Source organism: Anoplopoma fimbria, chromosome 3 (assembly GCF_027596085.1).
Source record: "Anoplopoma fimbria isolate UVic2021 breed Golden Eagle Sablefish chromosome 3, Afim_UVic_2022, whole genome shotgun sequence".
Taxonomy (NCBI): domain Eukaryota; kingdom Metazoa; phylum Chordata; class Actinopteri; order Perciformes; family Anoplopomatidae; genus Anoplopoma; species Anoplopoma fimbria.
This window is the reverse complement of record NC_072451.1, coordinates 20,854,921-20,871,025: the sequence shown is the minus strand read 5'-3', so window position 1 is coordinate 20,871,025 and position 16,105 is coordinate 20,854,921. Positions and strand designations below refer to the sequence as shown.

At 39.1% G+C, this 16,105-nt stretch overlaps 2 protein-coding genes across 2 annotated transcripts; one reads left to right on the top strand and one right to left on the bottom strand.

Moving 5' to 3' along the window:
- Window positions 1–2,806: 2,806 nt before the first annotated feature.
- On the top strand, window positions 2,807–8,559 carry LOC129089260 (homeobox protein Mohawk-like). The gene is made up of 6 exons (XM_054596659.1): window positions 2,807–2,997; window positions 3,372–3,531; window positions 3,654–3,807; window positions 3,886–4,233; window positions 7,951–7,984; window positions 8,220–8,559. Exons 1-6 carry the CDS (start codon window positions 2,807–2,809, stop codon window positions 8,557–8,559), a joined length of 1,227 nt encoding a protein of 408 aa, XP_054452634.1.
- A 1,896-nt stretch (window positions 8,560–10,455) lies between these two features.
- LOC129088774 (ras-related protein Rab-18-like) lies at window positions 10,456–15,047 on the bottom strand. The gene is made up of 7 exons (XM_054596005.1): window positions 14,864–15,047; window positions 14,396–14,451; window positions 14,165–14,226; window positions 13,435–13,507; window positions 13,053–13,171; window positions 12,678–12,744; window positions 10,456–11,976 (listed from the first exon to the last, which is right to left on the bottom strand). The coding sequence occupies exons 1-7, from the start codon at window positions 14,929–14,931 to the stop codon at window positions 11,804–11,806; spliced, it is 618 nt and encodes a 205-aa protein (XP_054451980.1). The 5' UTR covers window positions 14,932–15,047; the 3' UTR covers window positions 10,456–11,803.
- Between the last annotated feature and the right edge of the window lie 1,058 nt (window positions 15,048–16,105).

Here is a 16,105-nt window from a genome sequence, read left to right as displayed (position 1 = left end):
CGCAGACGTACTAAGAGAAAGTAACGACCGCACATAAAAGCTTACTGTAAAAGCACAGTGAGGCTTTATACATAGAGGATTAGGCTGCATGGGGGGAAAATCATGCCATTTTGTCTCAGGTATTTATTTTAGTTTGGTAGGCTTATTGTCAGTGTCAGAAATGTATCCACATGTCTCCTGGGCACCAAAACTTACAAAACAGACTGTCAGGAAACAAGTCGCACTTCTGCCAGGCCTGAAGCCCAACCTCAGACAAAGTGTAGCGGTATAACTTCATCACATCACTGAGAATCTGCAGGCAGCCTCTGAGATCATAACGATCCATTTAAGACACCAGAGTGATCCAATGAAAACCCACCGTTTTATGTTCACTGCAGCTCCCACTTTAAACATTACACAGAAGTATGATGTCAATTGGTCTCGGACAATTTGGCTCAATCATCTAACTGTCTATTTGAAGTATGTAAAAATAAATACCACCGATGTTAAACAATATCTTCGTCTTTGCATGAGATATTCATAACTTTTAAACAAGCAGCAGAGTAACGTACATGCTGAAAGTCTATGGGAGTTAATTATACAAAACTGAAGCAGGAAGGTGAAAAGGTTTCTAGTTCATTACAGAAAGAAATTGAAAGAGTCATCTACTGATTTATATTTCCTGATATTGAAACATTAATGCCAGACTATGACTTGACTGTGGTCGTCCCACTATCAGTGAGGTCATGTTTAGATAAAAATGCCTTTACAACTGCAAAGCTCATAACACAAGATTGATATTTTATCACCTTACAGTGGTTATAGTGAACGTCTTTGCAAACAATTGGCTATTCATCAAGTAGACATGAGCAGTCCAATATTCTAACCTTTTAGCTCTATTTTTGTTCGCCACCAACTCCTGAGATAAATATCTGGTTATTTAGTTGCTAAATGTTCAAGCTAGTTGATAACTTTGACAGTTTTCTCTCAAAGTTATCAACTAGCTACCTAGGCAAGGTAGTATACAGTAGGTTCATCAAAATGTTTTACTGAAAGAAAGCTGCAACTAGAAATAAGCATTTGGCAAGTATTAGGCCTATCAACAATCTCCTACTATAATCTACTAAATAAGAACTAATTCAAGATCTACATTTGTTAAAAGCTACTAAAAGCTACTACTTGTTAAAAGCTAACCCTAACCCACAATACATTGTTTTCCAACTCCCACTTGATATATGTTTGGCCCTTTGGATACGACTGGATTTTGTGAACCTGCAAAACACAAACACACATCCACACACGTGCCAAACTACCCAAACAAGAAGAGATATATATCCTTCCACAGTGCTATTTACAGGTCTCCTGGCTGCTGAATGTAGGTGTGTTCCCAGCTAATATCAACAGTTGAACCGGTGAACATATCACAGAGGGACGGGGGTAAATGGTGTGTGATAGCATGTAGCATTCTCCAACCACTGCTGAGGAATGTGAGCAAGGAATTTATTGCACCTAACGGGGATGCTTCTGGTCCATGTGTTTTTCAGCTTTGAAACATTTGAAACCCAACCTGCACACCAATACAGCTGAATTATGAACAGGGACAAGAGTTATGGAGCGTTTAATATGTTTAACGGTTGAACAAGTGCTGCACAGATTTTAGCCATAACCCTCAAAAGTATCAGTTGTAGACAGGAAAATCGCATTTTATCACATGTTTGCAAAAAGAAGTTATTACTATGGATGGCAAAGTCATTACTGTATATCCAAACAGTCTTATATAAGACTATGTTTGGATATCAGGAAGAAAAACATGCATAGATGACTCAAGTTGAACCACTGAGTCTCTGAATACTGGGCCAAATGCCAGCATGTTGTCATGTAGTTGCACCAATGTAAGTTAAGCTTCTGTCAGACCCACTTTATATAATTGTTTACAGTCCTTGTTTCAAAATGGAGACAAACATTGACAAATGTGAGCATTATGGATGGATTCGCCTGCTTACACTGCAGAGAGCATAAAAAAAGATGCACATTTCTGACACTCAAATACACATGCTGACACACTTTCTGACTCAGAAATCTGTTTGTGTAACATTGTCTGAGGATTATATAGGCTAGGATCAATTTCATTTTCCAGTGTTTGTGTTAACTACTCTAAGAGTCAATTTGTACTGAAATCCCTTTCAGCTCAGCAGGCATGTCTGCCTAACACAAGGCACAGTTTGGTGGTTTTGCTGGTTATTAGCAACCATGCAATTACACCCATAAATTTCCAGAATCCCCTGGTAAAACATGCATTAATATCTGCTGACATGATTTTTGGTAAAACCACAAGATATTCATATGCCTCGTGTAGAAGTGCTTAGCACAGGCTGCAGTCACACCCGGCTGAAACTCACTAGTAAATCTAATGACCACTTTCGCTGATATTCATGTGGCATATTTTTCATATTCTGGAGTGCTACCGAGGTCCAAGGCGGCCGTTCTGCAAGCTTCTCCTCACAGAGCTCTCCAGAGAAGTGATTGGATGGTGGGAGAGCCAATCGGCAGCTGAGCAGCAGGTTATTTGAACTCTCCTCACACAACTCAACTAAATCAGACAACATCCTCTGACTTTTAAAACATCATTCTCTCACAAGAGTCTGTCATCATCTGTCTGCACAGCCACTACTCCTGTGGGCACAGAAAGAAGAGGAAGGAACAAGTTTAACCTTTTTTTAATTACCTTTAAATCAACTGTTTCCAGGATGGGGATCTGCTGCTTTTATTTACATCTGGAAGTCTACTATTGCACCTGTTGATCGAGGAAAACTCTGTATGTTCAACAATGATCAAAGTTGCTGAGATGAAGGCTGAAACTCCGCTTCATTTTGAGGACAACATGAGAGAAGAGGAGAGGAGCAGACTGAACTGTGTAGACTTACCTCGGAGCAGTTTAACAGACGAGCAGACCACAGATCTGCTGCAATGCCAGGACGCCACTGACGACAGTTCTCCTTTCAAGTACAGAAGATACGGGTACGCCCTTTTTGTCGGATATATTGTTTTGTGTTGGAAATATTGTTTTGTGTTGGAAATATTGTTTTGCGTTGGAAATATTGTTTTGAACAGTTGAACAGATGGTCTTACGGTTGTGATATGTATCGTAAAATGCAGTATTTCAAAGTCATATAAAACAAGATTATGCTCTCACCTGATAATATGTGGTGGTAAAATGTAGTTTTTGTTTTGCCTTTACATACATAGTTGAAAAGTTCTTTATGGTTCTATTAGACAGGTCTGTCACAAACAAAAATTATATTCAGCTGTTTCATGTGTAAATTGAATAGTTTGAACAGAACGGATTGTAGGTGGTCTTTTTGAATCTATGAGGCAACTTTTAATTCCTCCAGGTCTCGTCTGAGTGGGGTCAAAGTTCGCCACAAGAGACAGGTGCTGCAAGACATGGCCCGACCGTTGAAACATTGGCTGTACAAACACCGTGACAACCCTTACCCAACCAAGACAGAGAAGGTCCTGCTGGCTCTGGGCTCACAGATGACGCTAGTGCAGGTGAGAGACAAGCTTGTGCAAGAAAGCATGGCTAGAATGAAGGAAGGAAAAGGGACTTAAGGGATTTGTTGATGATGAATTTTTGGGCCGGTGCTGTTCTATAACAAAGTGCATCTGTACAGGTTTCGAACTGGTTTGCGAACGCCAGGCGGAGGCTGAAGAACACAGTGAGACAGCCAGATTTGAGCTGGGCCCTGAGGATCAAACTGTACAATAAATACATCCAGGGAAACGCTGAGAGACTGAGCATGTGCAGCAATGACACTGACTCTGATGGTACGGGCTACGGAATCAATTACTCCCTCCTTTTTATTAAAATGGGTTTTCTTCACAGTTCTCTTTCCTTTTCTGCAGATGAAGAGTGTCCCTTACAAACTCCTATCAGCCAATCAGACTTTGGCAGATCATCTTCCCACAAGAGGCTGCCCGAGAAGAAGGGCAGCATCCTCGCCATGGCAGACTCCGCCAACAGCGACGACAGCGCGTCACATCCATCCAAGTACAAGAGCAGTTTACTGAACCGGTATCTGAACGACACCCTGCGTCACATGATGGCGGCGAAGGCCGACGGCGTCACCTCGGCCCACAAGAGGAGGAGCCACTCCGAGTCCTTCAGTTCCAACGAGTGTGACCGAGATGTCGTCTCTCCGGCGTCGTCCTACGAAACAGAGGCCAACTTTGTCTACCACATGGGTATGAGATGTCATTGTTTGTCACTGTGCTGGATAATATCACATAAAAAACAAATAGATGAGTTTTCTTACTTGAGAAGAACATTGAGCTTTAACACAAAATCTACACTGAACATGTCTAAATACAATCAGGGAAAGCATGTAATAATGCAACATAGAGGGTTATTTGGTACACAGACATCATAAAAGTATATTCCTTGTTAATTGCAGATTTATGTTGAATTCGAGGAAAAATGACTTTAACTACCCTGCCTCCCCTCTGTTCCTTTTAAACACACCGCAGCGTACAATAAAATAAGAACAGACTGAACAGAAACTTCCACATGGCTCCTCAGAGCTCCCTGACATTAATAAATCTCTCACTCAGAAGCTCTGCGAGATTCAATTATAAAGTTACAGCGAAATCTGGGAGAGAGTTTGACACCTGGGTGCCCTTACAGACCTATAGGGAGCCCAGCACATTGACAACACTCAAATCTGTAAAGGTACAGAAGCCAAAACCTTTACAAACATTACTAATAAAGACTCATGCAGATGCTGAAATCCCTCATTTTAAAATTGGACGGAGCTCACGCTGGCTGCCGCTGCACACCGCAAATATCATTTCCATATACTAGAATGTGCCATTTGTTCCGCTTCAGCTTCTTGCCATAGTGGAAATGTCCAGTACAGTCTCAAGGACAATTACAGAATGTCTGAGACTTTTATTCTTCCCAGGGTGAGAAGAGGGAACCTCAGCCAAATGTAGAAATGGAGCAGTTTGTCAGTAAAGCATTGAAGACGTCTCGTAGAACGACTGTCAGAGCTGCCACTCATTCGTGAGACAACCCAGAGCGAGATCTCTAATATCCATTTGGCTTTTCCCATTGCTATTAAAGGGTGTAGCTTTGCTTCCCTGACTCATGTGTGCTTTGGCAGGCGGCTTCTCCCAAGTGTTACTTTCCTATTCAAAATCAATCTAAATAGACATTATATTATAAGAGTTGTGGAAAGATTTTTGAAACCAGTTCTACTCTTTAGCATAAAATAAAATATGCCTAAAACAAGGCATGTTTTAGTTACTCTCTTATTATTTCCAGGCAAACATTAAATCCTGGTCCAAGTCTAAATACAAATATTCATGGATATTTTTATAGTCTGTGAAAAGACTTCTCATCTGTTTCCGGGAAACTCAGTCAAACCTCAAATTGGCCTAGCGATTGCTAACTTCATTAATTAGGGTAATTCATCATTTAAACACGCTTGTAGTATATTTAACCAGTGAAATGGTAAATTGAATAAAGTTGACTGTCATGCTTAAACGTCCTAAATATGAAATTCAGAGCATATCTATAGCCTCCACACGGCTCTCAACGTGACTACTGATTAGCCGGCTTCTCGCAGCTAACAGTGCTAACAATGGAAACAGTGCTCACAAAGATAACATGCTAATTAGTGAGCTTTAGAGGTTTCTTGACTAGTTTTTTTTACCTATTGAAAAGTAGCTATTTGTCTTTCTTTATGCTAAGCTAACCTAAACGTCTGCTGCCTGCAGCTTAATATTTAGCTACAGATATTTGAGAGATATAAATCTTCTCATATTGCTCAGAGCAAGAAAGCATTAAGCGTATTTCTCCAAATGGTACACTATTCCTTGGAACATGTTATTACTCTCTTACTATAGAGTATTTGTGGGTTTCTTGATGTTGTCATACACTATGTGGCCAGCAGCACTTTTGATGTATCCCTGCTGGTCATATTAACAGTGTTTGCAACCAATACGACTCCTCTGTGAAAGTGAAGTGGAAAGTCAAGCTGCCAGACTCATGACAGGCACTAACACCATTAACACATTTATACTCCACCCGGGAGACGGTTAAAAGTAAACCTCAACTGATGGGATAAAAGGTGATGCCACTAAACAGTGTCTTACAAGGACGCTTTACACATATCAGTCTGAATATAACAGGCAGTAAAGGTCTAATGGAATAGTGGCCTATATGTTAGTGATATTACCATTTACTGCCTTCAGGAATGTGAGGATGTTTACTGTGGTACTCGCATCAACTTCAGTGTTTCCGTTAAAAAGGCTGGAGAGCCATAAATGTGACCAGAGTTTTGTTTTATTGGACGCAGAGTGATGAAAAACATATCTGGACAAACGCCTTGCTGCGTTTACCACCAGATTTGTTTCAAATGAAAACACGCATGCTGAGAGTGGAGTTACTTGGTAGTGGATATATATCCGCATTGAGGAAACAAGGTGTTACAATATTTACTCACCAAACAGTTGTCTTGCAGTGTTGATCCAAATGACACACCTGTGATATGGGGGTTTAAACTGATATTTTGGGAGCACACTCAATTACTTAAATCTGTGCTAAAGTGTCTATTATATAAATATTGGGGTTTTTTGGCCAATAAGATAGATACCTCCCTCATATCTGTCCACTAAATTTGAAGCTGGTGCTGGTCCTATAATATTTAACTATTCCTTATTTATAAATAAATAAGGTTAGATAAGCTCTAATATAAAATTACAATTCTGCAGCACAATGTAGGCTTATATAAAAAGAAACAGTGAACAGCTTTCAGTTGTAACTGATCCCTGTTATAATCAGACCAGAGGTGAAACAATGTTTTTTCTTGGTAATAAATACAACAGAAGTACTGAAGTACTTTCTTGGCAAAGCCCGTTATAACGGCTAAATAGAGAAATATTCAGGGACGTTCAGTAGCAAAAAAACATAAAACAGCAAAATGATTTAGTATCAGCAAGTAGTTGCTCTTGGCTCCAGCATGCCTCAAGAAATCTGAAACAGGGATGTTTTGGGCTGTTTTCATTGAAAGACTGTGTTTCACAGTAGGCCTCTAATTTCCCTGTCTGTTGCTCTCTGAAGAAAAATTGCCTTTGACCAGCTTCTATCTGCTTCATTGAAAAAAAGGCAATATTCCAAAACTGAAATGGAAAATAAGTTCTACCTATTATGCACAGACCTAAAACAGAGAGTCTTCAAGCAATATAATATAACTCAAAAGTTCTATTTATTCTGCTTCTGAAATGGCCAGAGATACTGAATTTTCATTTCAGGGCATTGTGTGAGAGAGACCCTTTCTTCTTCCACACATGAGGTTCATAGGTATTCAATCATAAAACACTCCACTGCCAGTCGGTATAATTTCACGTTGAGCTCAGGCCTTGGTCAAAAAAAGATGGAGATGTGCAGGGACAGTTTTTGGAAAGGAATAACACGCAGTGGATCAACTTTACAGGTGCAAGCAGAGCCTTTGGAAACCTGAAAACAGACTCAGTCCTCATAACACATTTCAGATATCATATTCTTTTCCCTCTCTCAAAAGCTCGAGAGAAACACTGCATTGCATTTGTTTTGGCCAGAGTAGCTGAGCACAAGCCGACTGGTGCACTTCGGTGAGTCAAACCTTTCTGGCGCTGTAAAACAAATCCAGATAGACACACTGGACACGTATTAACTGATGCACATTGTATTTGGGAGCACCTTCACACGAACAAACACACACACTAAACTCATGCAGATGAACAATCACCCATGAATACACGCATAGACACACAAGCTCCAAATTTAAATCTCATGTATTAATACTATGTGTCACTAGCATAAAGCCAACATTGATTAGTCTGGGAATATTCTCTGTTTGCAATTCCATTGCTATCAAGTAAACTGATTCATGTTACATTTAGGTGAGTCCTTTTCATTCTCTCTTGCAGACACGGTGGACTATGCTTCAACTAAATGTGACAGGTATGTGTAATTATTTATTGCTCAATCTGCAATCGAATCAGCTGTTTGCATTTTTCAACTTTCATCAGCTTGAAAAGTAATACTCCTCATAATCCCTCACTTGAAACTGAACCACCACCTCTAATTCATCCACATTATTCTGGCTGTATATCAAGAGGAGAAGCAAATCCACCATTTCTGCTTTGCATTTTCTAAAATTGCTCTTTGGCTGATTTGGCTCTTTGTTTTTTCACAGGGAGCAGCAGCAGTGCCGAGGCCAGCAGAGAGGAGGCGAGCAGGGCTGGAGGGAGATCCATGCCGCCGTGGCTCTGACCAACTTGGCCCAGGGGCAGAGCTGCACAGCAGACCAGAGCAGCGTGTCAGTGCCCAGAGCTGGCACGGGGCAGAGCTGCACCAGAGGGCCTTTCTCGGTAACGAGGACCACAATCATGGACCGGATTTGTGTCACAGGACCCACCGCCGCTCCGAGGCAGAGCTGCACCGCGAGGCCCACTCTCACCAGCCGCATCATCCAGAAGTCCTCTCACATCTCGGAGGTCCAGACTGTCAACGTGGCCCTGGCAAACAGTGTGTAGGCATGATATTGGAGCATCTGGTCTATCGTTCCATATAGGAATACCAGATGCTTAAGTACCTTGCTTAATCTGTGCAGCCTCTGTTATTTTTTAATGCAAATAAACTTTGATATTTTAAATCCTTTTTATATTGTTAAATAGAAAAAACTAACCTAATGCAGTTTAATATTTTCTACTGCTTTTGCCATGTTTCTAATGTCTTTCTATTGTCGTCTGTAGCAGTAAGTTATATTAACTTCCATGAGACCGGATTATCATCCAATGCTTAAATTTGACAGCAGCTATTTGAATAAACCCAATGTGAAATCTTTTGACCAGTCATTTGCTTTAAATCATCGCTTTGCAGTGGCTAGAGCTGCATACTTATGTTTCATTGAACTGTATTTAGTGGTAGTTTTCATGTGTGCAATTGTGGGTCTCAAAATTCCATAATCTACTTTCAAATTGCTTTTTAAATGGTGGTAACATGGGCAGAAGGGGTGGCATAGTGGACTGAGCAGACAAAAAGCGAAGTGCTGAGGTTCAGGTCCTTCTGAGGAGCAGCGATCCAGCTAAAGCAGGATTCACATAGTTGGACAATTTTAATATTTGTTGCAAAAAAGGTCAGTAAATCAACAGCTTTCAGAGAAAAAGCTCTAAAAACCAACTGCAGGCTAACTTTGGAGCACAAAGCATCCGATGGCTACTTGGCAACTAGCTAGGGAAAGCTGAGCGTGTAGAAGCTAAATAAGCCATAGTTGGCTTTGTGGTGACCAAAAACAGAGCTAAAAGGACATTTGCCAGGTCACCATAAATGTGATTCGCAATGAATGCTTATGCTGCTCCATGCAAAAAATATTTATCAAAAAAATCATATTTTTCTCAAATTAAATGAGTCAATAATATGAGTGAGAGGAAACGATGTTTACTGAATTTCATATATGTTTTTGAATTTGAAAAAAAGATCTGCACACTCTATTTAAAGCTCCCAGTATTTTTAATTGTTCAACTTTTTGATCTAACAAAGATCTTCTAAAGGCATTATTATAATATAAAACAAGTACCGGTGTTTTTGACCATAAAATGACAGTTTTCTGTTAAAATTGTTTTCATAATATTTGTAAAATCCTGCCAAATGTTGATAAAAGCAGCCCAAATAACATTTACCACCCAACTAAATCAAAACTAACCCAATTGGGCAGAAACCAACATAATATGGGAACACTTGGCTCCATGTCGCCTGTATGTGTAGAGAGGCTTCTGATAGCTAAGAGCGTCATATATAACTTAAGAAGGGATGGTGCGTTTACTGCTCGTTTCCTCTGCCCCAAAGTTTCCAAAAAGTCTGATAATGTAGTTTGAAGTCTTTGGACAAAAACCTGATAAAGTTGTGAATGTATTTTAATAAAATAATAAGTGAGTTGCTCACGAGTACAACAGTATGTCTGTCTTTTTGATGTCAAAACATAAAATCAAATACTAAATGAGAGCTTAGGAATCGTCTGACCTCAATATGGGGTCATCTGCCAAAAGCGCATGTTAATGTTAATATAGAGAACAGGATAAGCCTGGGGAGAATGCCTGGTACAGTTGTGGTGAGAGTCTTACATCTGGGGACATCCTGACACCAAACATAAGCTCATAATCATACTCAGTCCTCTGGGACTCATTTACAAAACATGATTACCAAGATTTTTCCGCTCAGGGTTTTGGTCTGTTTTTTGACATTTTGTGCAAAGAATGTTTTCAGTCTTACATGTCCAACTAGCTAGTCATCAACCAAGTATTATGGAAAGAGCACCTCACTCCCGTTTCCACTGTAAACCAGCTCTTGATTAGATGGGCTTCTACACAACATGGACTCGTCATGGCAGCTCTCAATTGGCAATTAAACAATAATGAGTCTTGAGTGACGGCATCTTGAGGTTGTCATTTATTTCAGTTTGAAACAATACACCTGTCACTGGACTATAAATCCAGCACATGTCATGTTAAGGCATATATCAATTTAACATAGCGCTGAATACGATTCAGGTAGGCGCACAGCAAACGCAACAGGGAGAAGTACAGGAATAAAAAAAAGGTCAACATGATTTCAAACAAGAAAAAAAGAATTCATACAAATAGCAACAATACATCAAATCAATACTAGAGCGTGGACAGGAAGCTCTTAGGAATGCTCTCATACTATAATGTGTGAGAAATGCCTTCAATAAAGTCAGTGGGACTTAACATGGAACACAGCACCACACAGAAACTGATAAATAAACTGGTAGAAAACAAGCTGAGAAAGCCAGGCTGAGACTAAACGTACAAACTGCTAAAGTTAATAAAAGAGCATATTTCATTGCAGGAGCTCTTATTACTGTAAACCTTACACTTGTACTTGTGGAAGTTATGGTCCAGGTCAGACATGCAAAGACAAAGAAAAGCTTTAGTTGCAAGAAATCCTAAAAGATCAAGATGGCTACATGTCTTGCACATTTCAATGTAAAGAGAAAAACAAACAGGAAATCTGTTCATTTGAAAGCCTCTATACGTTCTGAAGCACAGACTATGATAACAGTTAAAATGAACTGGTATCAGTAACCGGGGTCCATTGTGAGGGATCTTATTTAAGAGCATTCACAGTGTTGTGGTGCATTATGACAGCTCACTCAAACACACATGAAGACAAGCCTCTTCCAACACAATGCGTAATCCAAGTGATGTGTTATTTATGTGATAATACTCAATATATGTATCCTAGAACATTTTAACTGTAACTCTGCAGCTACAATTAGACATTTAGAGCTCACAAAGCATACTCAGGGCTCTTCAGGGGATTTATGTCTTGATTATAATAAACTATTTTGAGAAAATTTTCAAAATCCGTGTACTGTGACCTACAAATTGGTTCATGTAATAGACACTATGCTATTAACCTGATGCCTTAATGCACAACAGAATCACTGCTGCCAATAAGCTAAACTCAAACCAGACGTGTACTGGTATGACGTACACTTGGCGTTATGTCAATTTAAAACACTCTACTTCCTCAGGCAAGAGGTTATTTTAGCGTGATCCTTGTATTCATGTTTTAAACAGAAAGTAGTGACAGATGATGGTTGAAAAGGAAGTGTGCAAACAGCAAAGTCCTTTCAATGGACAGAACTTTTAAAGTAAAAAAGTACTCATCCAGTTCCTTCACCCCCTTTTTCTCTCGGTTTCTGGTCTGTAGTCATTCCTGTCAGTTTGGTGCTTTTTTTTATCATTCCGTACAGTTTCAGGGTATGGAACAGTATCCTCCACATGCCCGTCCACCGCCCTGCTCCTGGTCCCCCAGACGGACCCCCTGACCCTGGTTTTCACTCTCCCAAAGCCCTGGAGTCTGGAGGATCTTCTCCACAAGCTCCTCAAAGGCACACTGGACGCCATCTTTGGTCTTTGCACTGGCCTCTGTACAAAGGAAAGATGGTAACCAGGATTTATAAGATTTATAAGATTTTAAAACAAACGGTATAAAACTTTCCAAAATGTAAAAAAAAAAAAAAAAAAAAAAAGAACACTACATGTCAGCTTTTAAATCCAAGACAGAGCAAAACATCCTTCTTTTTACATTATAGTAACTAATGATAGAGATTTTAAAATATCCATGTGTTGACAAACATGACGTTTAAAGTATGAAATGACTTCATTAAAGAAGCCTCACAGCGGATTGAATCCTCGACATCTTCTTGCCCAGCCCTTTTCAAAACCCCATAATTTAGCTGTTCTAAAATGGAAACTCCATAAATGTTAACGAAATTTCCAAGAGAAGGGGCAGATTGGAGATGAGAATCAGGAACACATGTTGACATGGATCAGATAAATGAAAGCCCGCTAGATTTTAATCATAATGCAGTTCTTCTGGAGTGGCCGCATCCTTCAGCTCACGAGACTGCCAAAAGAAATATAAACAACGCAACAAACCCAAACTAAATGCGTGTCTTACTAAGTGATGTCTTGACTTGTTCCAACTACGCAATTACAGTTCTGACTTTCAAGCACAGTACGGTAAGTTTTAGTGGCTCTACACAGGAAGTTACATGTAATGGCTCTATTAGTTTAAATGACCATGTCTGACCACGTCTGATTTTTACTCTTACATGGATACTTACCAATAAAAAGCATGGAGTGTTTCCTAGCAAATTTCAGCCCTTCGTTTCTGTCCACTTCATGGTCGTCCTGAAAACAAAACAACATCATATGTGATTTTTCTCTTTGTGGAATACACATGGTAAAGTAAAAAAACATCAAGTGAAGCAACACCAAGTGCTGATGAATATATTTATTAAACACTTTTCTAACAGAATTTCTAATTTAAACGGTAAGTATAAAACCAATATTTACATTAAAGCCAATTTTAGACATTTATACAGCATATTCTGAACATATATGACAAGATTCCAAGACATGTCGTGGTGATGCCCTGATGGGACAGAGACAACTTGACCTTGCCGTGTAGGAGTCAAACCGGCACAAACGACACTCACCCGATCAATTTTGTTGCCAACAAGCATCTTTACAATTTCATTGCGTGTTGTGTAGGTTTCCAGTTCATTCAGCCAGTTTTCAAGTTTTGCAAAAGTCTCACGCTTTGTGACGTCATAAACTGTCAAAACCATAGAAACAGAGAAAAGGGGTTAGTGGGAATATTTGACACACGTATAAATCCTCTTTCTTCTATTAATATTAATTTTAACAGGACACTGCAGCTATCCGATGGCTGTTGATTTACAGTGAATTATAGGATAATGCAAGTGCTACAAAAAGGGGAAAGTGGATGTGATTCTTTTACTGGAAAGAGACAATTGTCTCTCGGGCTGGTATTGAACATGTTATGAGGCTTAAGCATTTATAAGCATCACTGTTTACCAAGTATGACTCCCTGTGCACCGCGGTAGTAGCTGGGTGTCAGGGTGCGAAACCTTTCCTGTCCGGCTGTGTCCTGCAAAAATAAAGACACTTAAAATGAATGGCTGCAAGAGAATCCATGGCACTAAACTTCAGACCAACAAGTACACCAGCAAGCGTCCCCATTCACAGAATAAGAATTTGATATGTGATCCCGATAAATCTGCAAAGTTTCAGCACTGTCCCTCAGTGAAATTGTCCATTGATTGAGAACTCCTAACAGACTATTGCTTTAAGGGGATTATTCATAATTCTAATGTTAAAATAGGAGTGACCAGAGAAGTAATATTAAAAATAAAAATAACAGAACAATGTTAACATATTCAATTTACATGTGGTTGAGTAGTTCTATTTTATATGAAAATGTGATTTAAAAAAGAAAAAGCATCCAATTAGAATTATTTTCTTTAACAATAAGGATAAAGTATTTTGAGACCTGGCATCCTTTAACACAAAAACATTTCTGAAACAAATAATAAAGTGTATTTGGGTGTATGTTATAGCATCACCGTGGATGTTGTGTTTTCACTGGACATTAGGACTTGAGGCCATAGAAAGTTGAATCTGTTTTTCCTCTTTGTGTTTTTGTCTGTGCAATGTCGCCATCTTGTGGAGAAACCCTGTAGTTCATCATGTTTTTCCTGACAACAAAGAATAAACTATAGGAAACACCTCAGGACTTCAGTCTTACCCATATGGCGAGCTTTGCTTTGTTCCCATCTATTGCGAGTGTCTTTACTTTGAAATCCACACCTTATGAGTCATGAGAGAAAGAGAGGAGAGAGAGAAAAAAGGGTCAACTTTAAAAGATCAGAAGCTTCCATAAATCTGTGTGTGTGTATATATATATATATATATATATATATATATATATATATATATGTGTGTGTTTATGTAAATCAGTGTGTGAGTAAGTTAAAACCTATAGTCGCAGACTGCTCTGGGTCAAAGGTATCTTCTGTGAACCTCAGGAGGAGACTGTTTGGGGAAATAAAGAAAGCATGCAAATAAGTATGGCATACAGTATAATACACTATGTGGGTTGCCTATAGGCTCTATTGTAAAACGTCACAGGAAGGTCACAACAACTATACAGTTTATGTTGACAGTGAACTGATGATGAGCAGCAGAAGCTATTATAAGTCAAGAAAATACCAGAGAAAAGTTTTTAAACTGGCTATGTGACATTGACGTCATGAGTCACCTCATTTTAAACTAGTTAACTGTAAGTATTTGGTCAAAAATGGCAGAAAATGGACAACAACAACAACAACAGTACCAGCTAGCTGTAGCAACAGCTGCTGAGCAATGGGGGATAAACTTACATAACTAGGATAATGTCAACATTCACAACAGGCTAGCTAATAGCGCGCTACAAACGGGGACAAACCTGGACTTTCCGACTCCGCTTTCGCCAATAATCAACAGCTTCAGAGTCGTCAGCACGTCGTCATCCATATTCCTTCAGGAGCTGGTTTAACTTGCACTTGGCGACGCTTTAATCGATGACTTTGACTTGTTTTGTATAGCAGCAGGCGGCTTGCAGCTCCGGTGACAGCCTGCTGTTCACGCAACTTCCGGCCAACCTTTCGACGCGTGACGTCACGGAGGGTCACGAGGTTTGAAAACGAAATGAATTAAAAACAAATAGAAAATAAAAAAAACGAATTTGTAATCAGTGTGTTATAATATTGTTATATTCTTATAGACTTGTTTTTTTTTGCTTGACGCGGTACTGTATGTACATCAAAAGAGTTTAATAAAGTTTTGTTTGAATTAAATTAAATTAAATTAAATTAAATTAAATTAAATTAAATTAAATTAAATTAAATTAAATTAAATTAAATTGATTTAATTTAATGATAAAATTACGAAGTGTCTCAACTGTTTAGGGGTACACGCATTTAGTCTAAAATTGTTAAATGATAAAACTCTAACTGTTAAAGTTGTACAATAATGTAAGAACTATGTTTTATTTGTCAGGAGTTGACGTCATGAATCTGTGAAAAGTTATTTCTGTGACATATTGGGAAAAAAAGAAGATCTTTTTTCACGTGACTTTTATTTTATCTACTGACTTTTCAATACTCTAAAAAATTACCCAAAATGTGGTTTTGTGTTCATGGTTTGTATGTTTTAAATAAAGCCACTTATTCCTTTGTTAATGTGGGCCAGTTTACCCTGAAGCAGAGGTAGATGAGGGTTTCGAGGGAAGTCTACTGTAGAAAATGACTGTAAACTGACAGAAACAAACAAAGAAACAAAGGAAATAAAGCTCCCCATTATAGTAGGTCTTTGTTCTGTGCCTTTGCTACTTTTCATCGATCTTCAAAGGCCCACAAGTTTAATTTGACCTCAACCGTGAGAAGGAATCACCTGGGGGTTAAGCCAATGGAAACCATTGACAGTAGGTATTGAAATGGAACTAGTGAGCCGTACTACACCAACTGTTCTTCAATAGGCTCTTTGACTGACGCCGTCCTCAAACCTCATCAGTCTCTGTTCATTGCAAAGTAGCCAACCCTGTCATTATGCAAATCTCATCTCATGAAGGAGCAGAAAAGAGTCTGCAGCACAACAAATCCAGCTGGTTGTGAATCCTCACAGGTGACATTTTTGAGAGAAGGAGCTT

What these genes read in the sequence shown, in the direction of transcription:
- LOC129089260 (XM_054596659.1), top strand. Translation starts at nt 2,807, where the DNA reads ATGATCAAAGTTGCTGAGATGAAGGCTGAAACTCCGCTTCATTTTGAG. An exon ending in TTCAAGTACAGAAGATACGG is followed by an intron (nt 2,998 to 3,371) that starts GTACGCCCTTTT and finishes TAATTCCTCCAG; the next exon opens with GTCTCGTCTGAGTGGGGTCA. An exon ending in CAATGACACTGACTCTGATG is followed by an intron (nt 3,808 to 3,885) that starts GTACGGGCTACG and finishes CCTTTTCTGCAG; the next exon opens with ATGAAGAGTGTCCCTTACAA.
- LOC129088774 (XM_054596005.1), bottom strand. Translation starts at nt 14,931, where the DNA reads ATGGATGACGACGTGCTGACGACTCTGAAGCTGTTGATTATTGGCGAA. An exon ending in AAGCAAAGCTCGCCATATGG is followed by an intron (nt 13,508 to 14,164) that starts GTAAGACTGAAG and finishes TTATTTTTGCAG; the next exon opens with GACACAGCCGGACAGGAAAG. An exon ending in TGCACAGGGAGTCATACTTG is followed by an intron (nt 13,172 to 13,434) that starts GTAAACAGTGAT and finishes TGGTTTTGACAG; the next exon opens with TTTATGACGTCACAAAGCGT.